This window comes from Macrosteles quadrilineatus, unplaced genomic scaffold (assembly GCF_028750875.1).
Source record: "Macrosteles quadrilineatus isolate MER2022 unplaced genomic scaffold, UCM_ALF_1.0 Scaffold_3__2_contigs__length_128488019, whole genome shotgun sequence".
In the NCBI taxonomy this organism is placed as follows: Eukaryota; Metazoa; Arthropoda; class Insecta; order Hemiptera; family Cicadellidae; genus Macrosteles; species Macrosteles quadrilineatus.
The window spans coordinates 60732988-60749125 of NW_026542596.1; the positions used below are offsets into that span (position 1 = coordinate 60732988).

The following is a 16138-nucleotide window of genomic DNA, read 5'->3' on the forward strand; positions in this document are numbered from 1 at the left end:
TAAGTGAACACAACAATATGAAAAAATTCATAACTAAATTACTGTTTAAAATACACAAGGATGAACGGGTACTCTATTTAACCATTTATTAACTTGGACCTAATGTTTAGTGACAATACAAAAGAGTCAAACTCCAAATAAATTATTCTGAGCATTCACATCTTGATTTTAGTGACTTGAAATCATTTTATGAGCATTCATGTATCATCAATATTCATGTACCTGAGAGTAAGCCGCGTGCCCCGCTTTGACACAACTGGCGTCCGGGTTGTCCTGCAAGAAGAAGGAGAGATATCGGTCAAAGGTGGTAGAGTCAGGTCTGGCCAGGTCAGGGTTGATCACCTTGGTGCAGTAATCACAATCATCTGGAACAAGTATTACAGGTGTCTACGCTTCATAATGCACTAAGCTACAATATACTGGGTGTTCCATAATCCCCCCTGGTTAATTTTTGAACGGCTGCATATATTCAAACGAGGTTTGATACACGTTACTAGGGTAATGTAAAGTACTTTTGTGGTATTTTGAAATTTGCCCCACCTTAGGGGTTGCTGGGGGTAACTTAAAATTTTCAAACGGCAACCCCTATCAAGTAGCACATCATTTTAGTGAGCTTTAAAAAGGGTAATTAATTCCACAAATCCGACTGACTTTCATACGACGAACTTTTCAAAAGCTATGGCAAGAAATATTAGACGTTAATTTAAATGGAACTTTACATTCCATCACTTTTATTTTTTTCATGGCTGTAAATTTTCAAATAACCTTCAGTACACGTGACCAGGGTTATGTCACACACTTTTTAACATGATTCTGAATTTCACCAATCACCCCCAAACAGGGGTTGCTGGTGGGGTTTTGATTTTAAAAAATACCAACCCCTATACTTTACATTATCCTAGTAACGTGTATCGAAGCTCGTTTGAACACATACAGCCGTTCAAAAATTAACCCGGTATAAACAAAACTTTTGTTGTTACTCGGTAAAACTTACCCCTAATCTGTGCTCTACTTTAGTTTGTGGAACCGTGCTAGCCCATTTGGAGGTTTTTGTAAAAATGACAGACATTTACATTATTTCTCCTCGAGTTTCACCACATAATTGATTTAGTCCTGTCTCTATTTGAATTTTGAAAAGTTGCACCAATCCTCAGCGTGAAATCGAGTGATTGAGGCAGTAATGAAGCTACTAGAAGAGGAGTAGTTTTAAGAGGGAGTGAACACGAGAAAAATTAAGATGGTTTAAAATATGAGAGTTTAGGAAGAGATCCAAGGAAAATGCAGTTGACAGTGAAAGAGGAAGGTGAGGAATTTGAAGAATAATGGATGATGAAGAGGAATGCAGATAAGAGAGGAGATAGCAGAAGGTTGTAATAGAGGAACTGTGATTGAATGGTCAAACTAAGGATTGCAACAGTATATGATGTGTTGTGTTAAATACAAACTAAACCTGATAAAATTCAAAAGAATTGAGTCTTTTCCTCCAAAGTTGTATAACTCACCACCACCAGAATGAGGGCAGAATGACGAGGTGTTTGGAGATATCATACAGCACTCCTGAGACACGATCCAGTCAAAGTAATCATCCATCCAGGAGGAGGCTGGTCGTCCGATGTACGTGCTGGAGCAAGAAATCATAAACTCAACTACTCAGTGATGGACACGCTATTTGAGACTAAGTAAAAAATAGGTAGAAGGAAGAATGTGGAGTTAACAGAGAAAGAAAAACTTGATAATTTAAAAATCTTCACAAAGTTCATAAATTAAAAAGCTGAATTTCTCAGGCATCAAAGAAATCTATGCTTGATCATTTGACAATAGGTTTATACCAAAAAGTTAAACATTTTGGAAATTTTGTAATGAGTCATCTTAAATTACATGATATTAGTGTTTCACCAGTGTAATTTCCAATGAAGTTGTTACAGCTTTCAAAGGAAGGTGGACCAAGCACATTAAACTGTGGAGATACAAAGGGACATGTTCTTCTCACACTTACGTCCAAAATGCAAACCACTAGACTATTAACTCACCCATTTTAAATTAAAGTATGGTGACTGAAAGTTAATTAAAAAACTGGGTCTTTTAAACATGTCTATCGATTTGGTTGCTAGAGCTTGAGAAAGTTTATATTAATTTATGTTGTTACACTCACATGTTGGACATTTTAGTCGCTTTGTATATCTGCAGCGATAGAGAGTCAGTGTTGCAGTGTTGACCTCCACAGATGGTGTTTTGTACTACAGTATCACTCATGTTCATCTCGCCTGTCAAGACAAAGTAGACTGGCGGACCAATGGACAGGAACTCACTCAGGTACTGGAAACAAACAACCGTTAGATAAAGAACATTACAACTGGGTAATACCACAGTATCACTCATGTTCATCTCGCCTGTCAAGACAAAGTAGACTGGCGGACCAATGGACAGGAACTCACTCAGGTACTGGAAACAAACAACCGTTAGATAAAGAACATTACAACTGTGTATACCACAGTATCACTCATGTTCATCTCGCCTGTCAAGACAAAGTAGACTGGCGGACCAATGGACAGGAACTCACTCAGGTACTGGAAACAAACAACCGTTAGATAAAGAACATTACAACTGCGTAATACCACAGTATCACCACAATTAGAATCCAAAAACTAAAACGGTTATTTTATACAAACTAGTATATTTCATCTTAGTAAGCACTGGGAATACAATAAAGAAGTACATGGGCTTTTCATTGATTTTTCGAAGGCCTATGATAGCCTTGACAGGGGAAGAATATATCAGCAGATGGAAAAGTTTGGGATCCCCAGAAAACTAATAAAACTAGTAGAAATGTCCTTGAATGAATCAAAATGCAAAGTAAAAATAGATGGAGAGTTATCAGAAAGCTTTGAAGTAAGAACAGGCGTAAGGCAAGGTGATGGAATGTCACCTATACTATTTAACATAGCCTTAGAAGAGGCCCTCCAACAAGTAAGACAAACAAATATAAGTTTAGAAATGGGAACAAAAATAAACATCCTAGCTTTTGCGGACGATGTAGTAATTCTGTCCAAAAACAGAAATGACCTAGAGGAGCTAACCAGACTGTTCATAAAAAAATCAGAAAAAATGGGCCTAAAGATTAATGATGAGAAGACAAAATATATACACTTCACGAGACAGCCAAATGAAGTGAGGACAAATGAAATTAGTATAGATGGACATACTTTTGAAGTTGCTGAACAATTTAAATATCTAGGGGTAATTATATCAAGCAGCAATAGTGAAGAAATGGAAATAAATTATAGGATTGCTCAGGCCAATAAATGTATGTATTCTTGTAAGAAATTGTTGACTTCAAAGATTCTCTCACATAAAACAAAAATAAAAATATATCATAGTATAATTCGACCAGTATTAACATATGGAGCTGAAACTTGGATTTTAAATAAAAAAGAAGAAAACAAAATGATTGTTTTTGAAAACAAATTTTTAAGAATGATATATGGACCAATACAAGAAAATGGGGAATGGAGGAAAAGGCATAATAGGGAGATAAGGAATATGTACAATGATTATGATGTAGTAGCACACGTGAAAGCAAGGAGAATAAGGTGGGCAGGACACGCACTACGGAGAGAACGAGGTTCACTACTAAAAGAAGCAAGTATAGGAAAGCCAGAAGGGAAACGACCATTAGGAAGGCCCAAGAAGAGATGGTGGGATAGTGTTTCCAAGGACGTCAGAGAAGTGGGGGCAGAAGTGGAAGAGGCAGAAGATCGAGAGAGATGGAAAGCAGTTGTTGGTGCGGCCAAATCCCGCCTTGGGCATAAATGGCCATGGGAGTGAGTGAGTGAGTGAGTATATTTCATCACTAAGCCCTAAAGTGACTATTTTCGACCCGTACTCAACGGAAAATGAGCGAGAATTGAAAAGACACTTATTGCCTGTGTGGTGAACTATAATTTTTGTCATATTGCATCAAAGTTTGAACAAACTGTTACAAAATTAAAATGGTGATGATTCAAAGATAGCCACTTAAATCTACTTCTAACTTGTTTTTAATTTAATTTGCTAATAGAACAAGCAGATGTTTAGTAAGTTATTTAATCGTTTCGTCTATTACAATTTTGATAGTGCACATTATACTTTCGATATGTCGAACTATTTGCAATAAGGCAATAATTAACTACAATCAATTAAACAGTCGACATATACATTTTGAGTTATACTGTCTATCAAATCTGAAACCTTTGATCAATCTGTCTTAAAATATGGTTTTAAAGTTATCTAGATATATTGTGACATAATATGTAAGAAATCAAAAGTAATCCCAAGTAAAATAGAATACCGTAAAATATTTGTAGACGTGAGAGTCTTGAGGCATCGACAGTTTGTGGTCCAGTCCGATAGTCAAGTTTGGTAACACTGACATACTAACGCACAGCCACGCAACAAACACCAACACGACAAATGCTCGTGTTCCTCGACTGTACAACAGTTTAGGGGCGTATCTGGAAATTAATTAGTTATATAAGCACACTTGTATGAGTTGTAGTTACTAAATACTATTGTGTATAAAATATGAAAGTTAAAGAAAGTAAGCATTTAGCGTTCAAGTACTTCAGAATGTATCACATATGACAATACTACACCAATAAACATTCATAAGCTCAAACACAAATACAACAAGGAAGAAGTAAAACAATGTCACACATGTCAAAAGAAGAAAGAAGTAAAACTATTTTTTACCATATGACTAGAACCACGCTCCAGTTACAACAATGGCATAATGAAGAAGTGAAGTTTTCTAAGTTCACACTTTCAACATTTACATCTAACAAAACTTTACACTTATTTATGCCATCATATAACCAACAGGAATTTTTGGTAGTTTATGAATGACTTGTGTAAGGTTAGTGTAGGTTAGGTTAGGTGTAAGGTCTCCCTTCAAAATTAATCGTTTAATCTTCGATTGCTGGCAAAAGAGTCAGCTTGTATTTATCAGTAACAAAGGATACACTTTAATTCATGTTCTATTTCATTTCTTTAATTCATTCTACCCTTGTCTTTAGTTCATCCTTGCACAAAACAAATGCTTAGTTTGTAGTGTTGTAGTCCAATAAATAATAGTAATGATTGGAAAATACAATAAATTTGTTTAGGTACTTGATATCTTTTGAATAAAACTTTCTATGCAAAATTCCTAACTTTTATTTTAGTTGTTTGGAAAGGAAAATAAATAAATACAAAGGAAGAAAGAAAATACATATTTTGGAAATTTTAAGAAATTCTCAAAACTAACTATAAGGCTCTAACATATAAATTAGTTACTAAAATTATTCATATGATAGGAGACAGGAGTAAAACAAATTCACTTTTGGTTAAATGTTATGGAATTTGAACAAAATGACACAAAACCTTTGAGCAAACTTTCAATAAAAATGCACATATAAATTACGCAATATTACCTATCTCTTATGAAACTGAAGAGTGTTCCGTCTTCAATGACAGTTTCTGCTTTGTTGGACGATTTGAGACAGCAAAACATATCTAGCCTACGTTCCTACAACACAAATTTTATTGGGATTATTCAAACTGGTTGTTCTGCCCGTGCTTCGCAATGAGGTGAGAATACTCTCAAGATAATAGTGTTCTCTAAATCTGTGAAAAAACAGCTACATAAACTTACCATGCAAATTACAGGCAAATCTCACTTATGCTTATTTTAATGAAAATCTCTTGTGATTTGCATTAAACTCTGAGGCAGAATCAAAGCTCAACATTTGGATAAACTTTTATTGTCTTGTAAACTTCTAAGTAGAATCATATATAAAATATCCTCCCTTAGTAGATTTCTCATCTTTATAGAAAAGACAATTTTATTCTTAGTTCTGTACGGTGCACTGTAGACGTCATGTTTTGTTTAAAATTTGTTTCTTGTTATTTCAGTAATTTAAAGCCTCGTTTAACCAAATAATATGATCTAATCATAAGCACTTAATCGTCCCCTAGGTATATGACCAAACAGTAAAGCACAAATCAAGAAATAAACCCTAAAATAATATAAATTTCATTGACACTAGCACCCAGTGTCACCATACATGAACTCAGAGACACGAAAAACGAGATTCAAAATTTACAATGCTATGAGAAGTCTGTTTGTGTTGGTTAATCTATGGTAGAATCAAGGAATTAATTTAGGGAAAAAGTAAACAATCAAACTAAATTTCATTGACACTAGCACCCAGTGTCACCATACATGAACTAGACACGAAAAACGAGATTCAAAATTTACAATGCTATGAGAAGTCTGTTTGTGTTGGTTAATCTATGGTAGAATCAAGGAATTAATTTAGGGAAAAAGTAAACAATCAAACTATAAATAATAAAAAACCTAACAGTTGACACATCTTCAATATTATAAATGTGGTTAAATAAATACAGCCCTCCAATTGAGATTTGCAGGGCTGTGCGAATAGTTCGAAAAACGAATCGAATCCGAATCTTTTTAGAGATTCGATTCGGATTCGAGAACGAATCTACTGTTTCTAACTGGATTCGGATTCGGAATCGATATTCAAATTTACTGGTAAGAGATCCGGGTTCGGATTCGATATTCGAATTTCTTGGAAATAGATCCGAGTTGGGATTCGATATTCAAATTTACTAGATTCTGATTGAACATAATTTTCAATATAATTTTTTAGACACTAAAAAACTACTTGTGCACTCCGATTTGCTGTTGACTGGTTCATGTTAGGAACCTGACCAACTTGGTGTTAGGCTTTAGGCACATTAGTGTAGGTCGCATTTGAACCCTATCTTGGCTAGCAGTAAACTTAACCTCACAGTGTTAGTTGTTACTTGTAATAGTAATGCAGACATAGGCTTGTGTGGAGGATTAACACCGAGGTGTATAATAGGCTGGGCCTGTTTTAGACTACACAAATTGGTAGTCCATCACTTTTAGCGAGTAACTTAGGCCTAGGTGGTATGCCTAACTTATGCCCAATTTTTTAGTTTCAAAACTTCAAATAGGTAGGCCTAAATTTTATAACTTTTTTATTTGGCCCATTTCGAGAATTTTTTTAAGCAATGCCCTAAGTTATTTCAGCCCCAGAAAACGTGGTCTAAAAATGTGAAAATTGGTACTGCTGACTTTCCTCGGATTTGGATTCGACTCTGAACAGGTTTAAACATTCGGATTCGATAACAGCTTTAAATTTCAGATTCGGATTCGATCCAGGTTCGATAATGGCTGTAAATTTGAGATTCGGATTCGACCCAGATTCGACTCGGGATTAATTAAAATATTAGGATTCGATCCGGATTCGATAAAATCTGTACAGCTATGATTCGGATTCGGATTCGATCCAAAATTTCTGGATTCGCACAGCCCTGGAGATTTGTGGAGGAATTTATTTATTTATTAGTCTTTCTATCTCTTTTTTATTTTCTTTAGTTGCCATTTCCTGCTTTTTAAATGTTTTTGACTCGTTAAAGACAAATAACAATCAACAAACTTCCAGCAGTTGAAACTAAAGTGCTATTGGAGTAATTTTTTTCCATTTACCTCATGTCTCTTAGTGTCCAGGGTGAGAATGCTGATGAAACAGGAAATTTGAAAGAGGAAATCAACAAACAACGCCATTGCAGCGTACAGCGCAAAGGCTTTCACAGCTGGCATGTCGGACAATGCACCTATAACATAGCATAGAGGAAATAATGTATTGTGCATTTATAAATTAAACTGAATTCAGAGATTAGCATAGTATAGCGAAAAGTACTATCCAGTACAAAGTAGGCTGATTAATATTAGTAGGTACGTAGCAATTACTTTTGGATAGCCTATTGAAGTAGTCATTGCATCTATATGGACCAGATGTAGTGAATTTACTATTATTGCGACAGTAAAACCCAGCTAATCCGACCTCATCTAATAGGACTCCTCACTTAATCCAAATGTGCCATTGGCTATTGGTATCAATGTTATCCCAGGAATATCATGACCATTTTCCTTGGCCGTGTTGACATCATCACCGTCTACCGCAATCATGGCTAACATCTTGTTTATCCCCCGCAGTCACGGAAACATAATTATTTTTCCACGATCGCAGGAAAACTCTGAACATGTTCACAGTAACGGAAACATCAGCTCCTTCTGCAACAAATCTAGGACATCTAATGCGGTAGCAGAAACTTTATTATCGTCTACCCTGATCATGGTAAAGTACTGAACGCCTCCCACGGGTAAGAAATATTATCATTGTCTTCCCCAATCGTGGAAAAATATTGAACATCTTTCGAATTCAAAGGGACATCATAATTGTCTCCTGCTGTCACAGAAACATTATTGTTATTATCTGCAATTGCAGAAACTCCTGAATGTCTTCTGCGGTAGTGGAAACATCATAATAGTCACCCACAATCACGGCTAAATCCTGAACATACTAGTTCATGAACATGCTGCTCCTCGAATAATCCAACCGTTTCACCGTTCCAGCCACGGTAATGGTCCCGTAGGTGACGGATTAGCAAGGTTGTACTGTACCCTTGAATCTAGGACTTGGAATGCCTTTAAATTTTAATCAGTGATTTCATGGAATCGCTAATAAATTCAGTACTTTTCTTTTAATGAATTTTTTAAATCCATTGTACAAAAAGTTATTTTTTTTGTGACTTCACAGCAAAAAAACGTATCTTTTTAGAAATTTATGACCTTCCAATTTACATCACTTCAATAACTAGATTAAGCATGTCTAATACCTAGGAAGAAGCAGCAAGACTCTGACACACTGGTGAGCAGCATGGATGGACCGACCAGTCCCAGAACTCTGCCAATGTGCTGCTCTGTAGTCTCTTCCTCTAGTCTGGGCTCTCTCTGATGTCTCTGTACGATGATGAAAATGTTGTCCACACCAACAGCCAGCACCAGGAATGGGATCACCTACCAGACACAGGACTACATAAATATGTTTAAATCACTTGGTTTGAAGGTACTACAAAGAATTCAAATCTATAATGCAACATCAGTCTGTTGTATAGTTCGGCCGCTTAGAAAACGACCTGCGCGCTAATGCTAAACCAATGCTAGAGGAGGTCGCTTTCTAAGCGGCCGAACTATAGTGGATTATTTTCATATTTCATTACAATAGTCTTATATTTTTCCAATCCCACTTAAGTTACTCAATATAGTTGCAAGAATATTTCTTTTTGCAAAGATAGTTTTTATGAGGTCACTGATTGCAGTTGTGAGATAAAAATCGCGAGGTCTTTTTTTTAGGTAACTGTGTCCCTTACACTTAACCACACATCTAATGAAAATGACTTAAAAACTGTTCAATCATTGTTGAAATGCCAATTAATTTGATTTTTAGTATGATATTTTATTTTAAGCGTCGCAGCCTGCAGGTCTTGAGATGATCCTTAAAATGCTGCTGAGTTAATGTATATGAGGATAGGCGTAAATATATGAAGATAATGGGACCAACACTTTTATTAAAAAAAAACAACAGGTGAAAACTAACCTCAAAAATAATTAGGGTAGCAGGTACTCCAATGTATCCAAAAAATCCCACAGAGCAGACAATCGACATGAGAACAACCACCACTCCAGCCAACCCCACGGTGATCTTACTGTCCATCTGGAAAAAATAATCATAACATATTAACTTTACTTTTGTGTCCACATTCTAGGACTAAAGTGAACTCCAATGTCCTACACCAGGTAAATGAACTCCTGATCATTCAAATCAATATTTATTTAGAAAATTATATTTAAAATTCCCGTGTAAGCGATGTTGAGGAAGTGGTTGTGCAGTTACTAAAGCTAAGATGAAAGCGCAAAATTAAACTTGCTAGAAGATTAGGTCAACTATTAATATTTTTAAACAGATAAATCACTGTCTTATAAGATAGTGGCGAGTTCCATGATTATTTGGATGTGTTTCCTTTCCAACTCTTTATAACCTTTTGATTATTGTGCTCTATGTCTGTGGCAAAAACTGAGAACTAGAGAAAAACTACGACTGAAAGGTTTGATAAAGTTAAAGTAACCAATTATTAAGCCTAACATATGTATGCTACATTCCCCCTTTTAAACAAGGCCCACACTATTGAACTTTATACGAACAATGAAAAATATAGTACATCATTAGATACTCGCAAATCCAACATGTTTCAGACTTTAGTAGAGCCAGGTACAACAAAAATGAGCGCTGACCGAAAGTAGACACTTTCAAAGGTAGAATATCGTAAACTTAATTTCCAAAACTTATTAATAAGCTGTTTATAGATATGATTTTTACTATCTACATGATCACTGCTTAGTATGCCCAGCATCGTGTGATTGCCAACAACCTTTTCCAAACATTCCTGAAAGGCAAATTAAGTGTATAAAACCTCCTTAGCCCAATGTGAGATTTTTTGTGTGTTTCTATGCCAGTGGCATTTTTTACATTTTATAATGAAACGGTCCAAACCCTGGTCTTGTAACTATCTAAAATCGACCATCTTGTTGGATAACATCATTAATTCATAGCCCAATGACAAATGGCATCTGGGTCTGGAAACAATCTCGCTTGGAGACAAACCAGTGACCTTCAGATTTGAAGGCGAGCACTATAACCACTCGGCTACCCCGACAATTATTGAAAGTATAAAAGGTATAAAATTACCTGAGTACTGCCAGAGTGATCCTGTTGGTCCTTACGGATTACGCGTTTCGAGGAGCTTAAGTCCTCATCATCAGATCTTGTACAAGAAACACATCTTTCACTTCAAAAAGGTCGTCAAAAGTTTAAATACACAACACGGACACATAATAAATAAACACGTTTTAATAATAAACACGACAAAAACTTGCAATGTCCGACCGCACAGTTGTAGGTTAAAGTCATGACTGCGATACGGGAGGTGGGCGGGCGGTGGACTTTGTACTTCTCGGCTCTTTGTTCATCAGCTGTTCTTGGTTTGTTATTAAAGTATCATACAGAGCGTTGGACTGGAAACTGATTTTGTCGTTTAATAATGTGTTAGGTTGGGTTTTGGTAGTTTTATAAATTTCGAACTCTTCTAAAGCGTCCATAACATTGCCTTTATTGCAAAAATGTAGAGGGGTTAAATTTGTGTTAAAATCACTGTAGTTATGGTTTTCATTTACAAGATGAGCTGCAAAATTGGATTTGAGATGATTACTTGCTTTAGGCAAATGTTCTTTAAATCTAGTTTGAAATGTCCTGCCTGTTTGCCCAATGTAAATTTTGTTGCAATCGTCGCATGATAACTTGTAGATACCAGTTCTGTCGGCTGTATTATTTACTCCATTTTTATCAGCACTGTTGAGTAGTTTTTGTAGTTTATTTGAAGTTTTAAAAGCGATATTGATGTTCTTTTTTCCTAATTCGTTTGCTAGAATGTTTGGTAACTTATTACCAAATTCTGAAGTTACAAAAACTTTCCTTTCTTTGGGTTTATCTTCATTCCTATTGTTCTTTCTCTTTAATTGTTTTTTAATTATCTTATCTATTATAACGGGATCGTAACCATTTTTATGTGCAATGTATTTAATAGTGGTTTTCTCTTTATCAAAGTTTTCAGAGCTAAGTGGTATTGATAGGAGCCGATGAACGAAACTGTTATATGCAGCCATTTTATGCTTAACGGGATGATGTGATGTTTCATGGATTGTAGTATCTGTTAAGGTTGGCTTCCTGTAAATATCGAACGTGAAAAGTTTGTCACCTCGTATGACAGTTAAATCCAGGAAATTGAGTTTATTGTCCGTTTCTAGTTCTATTGTAAACTGAAGTTTAGGGTGAATGTTATTAATGTATTTATTAAACAGCTGGAGTTGTCTTAGTTGTCTTGAAATCAGTTTCCAGTTTAACGCTCTGTATGATACTTTAATAACAAACCAAGAACAGCTGATGAACAAAGAGCCGAGAAGTACAAAGTCCACCGCCCGCCCACCTCCCGTATCGCAGTCATGACTTTGTCGGTAGGCCTACTCGTAATTGTAAAACGTGTTTATTTATTATGTGTCCGTGTTGTGTATTTAAACTTTTGACGACCTTTTCGAAGTGTTAGATGTGTTTCTTGTACAAGATCTGATGATGAGGACTTAAGCTCCTCGAAACGCGTAATCCGTAAGGACCAAAAGGATCACTCTGGCAGTACTCGGGTAATTTTATACCTTTTATAGTTTGTTCTGTGATCCAGAGACAAAAACGACTCAAAATATGAAATTATTGAAATTTTATGTTATCATGGTCAATTAGAGGCGTCTTACTGTAGTATCTTACCAGCATGGTATTACACTGATGAATCTGTCCTAGTGCCAAGGCGATGTAAGCGAACATGATGATGTAACTGCCGAGGATGGTGAGAATATCTGAGCGAGACTCCTTGTCCAACTCATCCTCAATAGATCTCTCCGAGGTGAAGGCAACGTCCATGTACGCTGGCTTCTCTGTCGCTGTCCAGTTCTTCATGAAAGAAATGAATCTGAAACATAAAAAAGGTATTTGGATGCTATCTGCTAGAATAAACTTGGTGAGGTAAAATATTTCTTAGAAAAAGTGTGAGTATTTACTAAATTATTTGTCACTGTCAGCATTGCCTGTTTTGTTAATTTCGTCTATAGTCTGTAAGCTGTAACCTGTCTCTTGACCTTTCATTTACCTGGACTGGCCAGGCTTTAAACCATTGGTTAGACCCTAGATAGATGGAGATTCAGGAGACAGCTTCTAAGGTTCCATAATACAGACTATAATGATTGAGCAAATGACTCCCCTGGAGTAGATATGCTGAAATACCACTTTCCGTATTTTAGCCGAAGACAGGGCCCGGAATCTAACAATTTTTAAAGGTCACATTCTTTTGATTTAGTATCATTCAGTGGCTTGAACTGGGTACTAGTGGCATCATGGTAGCTCTGCTGCAAACAAATACAGGATTCTAGTTGCAGACCAAATTTAGTAATATAATATACAACCAAAATGAGCTGGTAAGGTTTAATAAATTATTCACAGAAACATTTTGCAATATTAATATAATAGTATGATGTATTTAAAAAAATTGACTGAATATTAAAAGTAGGCATGTTGAAAACCTGAAAATTTAGTATATTGTTCTGTTTTTATTTTCTAAGGGGAGTTCATAGTTTGGGAATTTTCAGGAGCCGTAACAAAAGGATATTAAAGCAACCAGAACACATGCTGTAACATTATATCTGTAGTCTACAGTTTGAGAATTCTTTGTGATCGCTTAAGTTAATCATTATATCACCGCAGTCCCAAAAAGACGATGATCACAACTTTGCCGTAAACAAGGGATTCTGGGTTCGGTAGTGAATCCTGATACACAAACTGACAAGAATTTTTTAAATCGAAAGTTTTGAGAAATTGTGAATGTGTTTCTATTTTCAAGGTAAAAAGAAATCACAACTCAATCCAGGATTTTTTTAAACTGACAAAATTTACAAATCAATAACTATGTTAAGGTATTTAGAGTTCGGTAGGCGCTTCTTATTTATTTTCATAAATCATTCGCAATCATCATGAACAAAAGATAACTGAGGAGAATTTTTCATTTAGTTTCATTTAGTTCGGCTGCTTAGAAAACGACCTGCGCGCTAATGCTAAACCAATGCTGGAGGAGGTCGCTTTCTAAGCGGCCGAACTATAGTATCAGCTGAAACTCACCTCTCTTCCCAGAGCAGAGCAGGCTGCAGCAGTGTCTTGTTGTGATGATTGTTGACCAGGAAGGTCAGTATAGTGGCAGTAGCTCGCTGGTACGGAGCTGTCTTTGACAGACTCTCACCTGGCCTGAGGAACCCTCCCAGGGCGATGGCTGGGTCTACAGGACCACCGTACGGGGCCAGACACTCTGGGCTGTAGCTGTTCCTGTACATAGACACATGGTGATGTCAACATTCAGTATACTGGCAGTAGCTCGCTGGAACGGCGCTGTCTTTGACAGACTCTCACCTGGCCTGAGGAACCCTCCCAGGGCGATGGCTGGGTCTACAGGACCACCGTACGGGGCCAGACACTCTGGGCTGTAGCTGTTCCTGTACATAGACACATGGTGATGTCAACATTCAGTATACTGGCAGTAGCTCGCTGGAACGGAGCTGTCTTTGACAGACTCTCACCTGGCCTGAGGAACCCTCCCAGGGCGATGGCTGGGTCTACAGGACCACCGTACGGGGCCAGACACTCTTGGCTGTAGCTGTTCCTGTACATAGACACATGGTGATGTCAACATTCAGTATACTGGCAGTAGCTCGCTGGAACGGCGCTGTCTTTGACAGACTCTCACCTGGCCTGAGGAACCCTCCTAGGGCGATGGCTGGGTCTACAGGACCACCGTACGGGGCCAGACACTCTGGGCTGTAGCTGTTCCTGTACATAGACACATGGTGATGTCAACATTCAGTATACTGGCAGTAGCTCGCTGGAACGGAGCTGTCTTTGACAGACTCTCACCTGGCCTGAGGAACCCTCCCAGGGCGATGGCTGGGTCTACAGGTCCACCGTACGGGGCCAGACACTCTTGGCTGTAGCTGTTCCTGTACATAGACACATGGTGATGTCAACATTCAGTATACTGGCAGTAGCTCGCTTGAACGGTGCTGTCTTTGACAGACTCTCACCTGGCCTGAGGAACCCTCCTAGGGCGATGGTTGGGTCTACAGGACCACCGTACGGGGCCAGACACTCTTGGCTGTAGCTGTTCCTGTACATAGACACATGGTGATGTCAACATTCAGTATACTGGCAGTAGCTCGCTGGAACGGAGCTGTCTTTGACAGACTCTCACCTGGCCTGAGGAACCCTCCTAGGGCGATGGCTGGGTCTACAGGTCCACCGTACGGGGCCAGACACTCTTGGCTGTAGCTGTTCCTGTACATAGACACATGGTGATGTCAACATTCAGTATACTGGCAGTAGCTCGCTTGAACGGTGCTGTCTTTGACAGACTCTCACCTGGCCTGAGGAACCCTCCTAGGGCGATGGCTGGGTCTACAGGTCCACCGTACGGGGCCAGACACTCTTGGCTGTAGCTGTTCCTGTACATAGACACATGGTAATGTCAACATTCAGTATACTGGCAGTAGCTCGCTGGAACGGCGCTGTCTTTGACAGACTCTCACCTGGCCTGAGGAACCCTCCTAGGGCGATGGCTGGGTCTACAGGACCACCATACGGGACCAGACACTCTTGGCTGTAGCTGTTCCTGTACATAGACACATGGTGATGTCAACATTCAGTATACTGGCAGTAGCTCGCTGGAACGGCGCTGTCTTTGACAGACTCTCACCTGGCCTGAGGAACCCTCCTAGGGCGATGGCTGGGTCTACAGGACCACCGTACGGGGCCAGACACTCTGGGCTGTAGCTGTTCCTGTACATAGACACATGGTGATGTCAACATTCAGTATACTGGCAGTAGCTCGCTTGAACGGTGCTGTCTTTGACAGACTCTCACCTGGCCTGAGGAACCCTCCTAGGGCGATGGCTGGGTCTACAGGACCACCGTACGGGGCCAGACACTCTGGGCTGTAGCTGTTCCTGTACATAGACACATGGTGATGTCAACATTCAGTATACTGGCAGTAGCTCGCTGGAACGGAGCTGTCTTTGACAGACTCTCACCTGGCCTGAGGAACCCTCCTAGGGCGATGGCTGGGTCTACAGGACCACCGTACGGGGCCAGACACTCTGGGCTGTAGCTGTTCCTGTACATAGACACATGGTGATGTCAACATTCAGTATACTGGCAGTAGCTCGCTTGAACGGTGCTGTCTTTGACAGACTCTCACCTGGCCTGAGGAACCCTCCTAGGACGATGGCTGGGTCTACAGGACCACCGTACGGGGCCAGACACTCTGGGCTGTAGCTGTTCCTGTACATAGACACATGGTGATGTCAACATTCAGTATACTGGCAGTAGCACGCTTGAACGGTGCTGTCTTTGACAGACTCTCACCTGGCCTGAGGAACCCTCCTAGGGCGATGGCTGGGTCTACAGGACCACCGTACGGGGCCAGACACTCTGGGCTGTAGCTGTTCCTGTACATAGACACATGGTGATGTCAACATTCAGTATACTGGCAGTAGCTCGCTGGTATGGAGCTGTCTTTTACAGACTCTCAC

The 16138-nt window shown here is 38.7% G+C and overlaps 1 protein-coding gene across 1 annotated transcript in view; it reads right to left on the reverse strand.

Moving 5' to 3' along the window:
- Positions 1–16138, reverse strand: part of LOC128989239 (NPC intracellular cholesterol transporter 1-like) — a 63681-nt gene that overhangs the window by 9726 nt on the left and 37817 nt on the right. Inside the window, exons 12-21 of the mRNA XM_054411112.1 lie at positions 13683–13883; positions 12282–12483; positions 9507–9623; positions 8746–8926; positions 7553–7680; positions 5448–5542; positions 4328–4490; positions 2153–2316; positions 1503–1621; positions 223–365 (exon numbers count right to left, since the gene is read on the reverse strand). Coding sequence (XP_054267087.1) covers positions 223–365; positions 1503–1621; positions 2153–2316; positions 4328–4490; positions 5448–5542; positions 7553–7680; positions 8746–8926; positions 9507–9623; positions 12282–12483; positions 13683–13883 — 1513 coding nt within the window. The remainder of the gene's footprint in view (positions 1–222; positions 366–1502; positions 1622–2152; positions 2317–4327; positions 4491–5447; positions 5543–7552; positions 7681–8745; positions 8927–9506; positions 9624–12281; positions 12484–13682; positions 13884–16138) is intronic.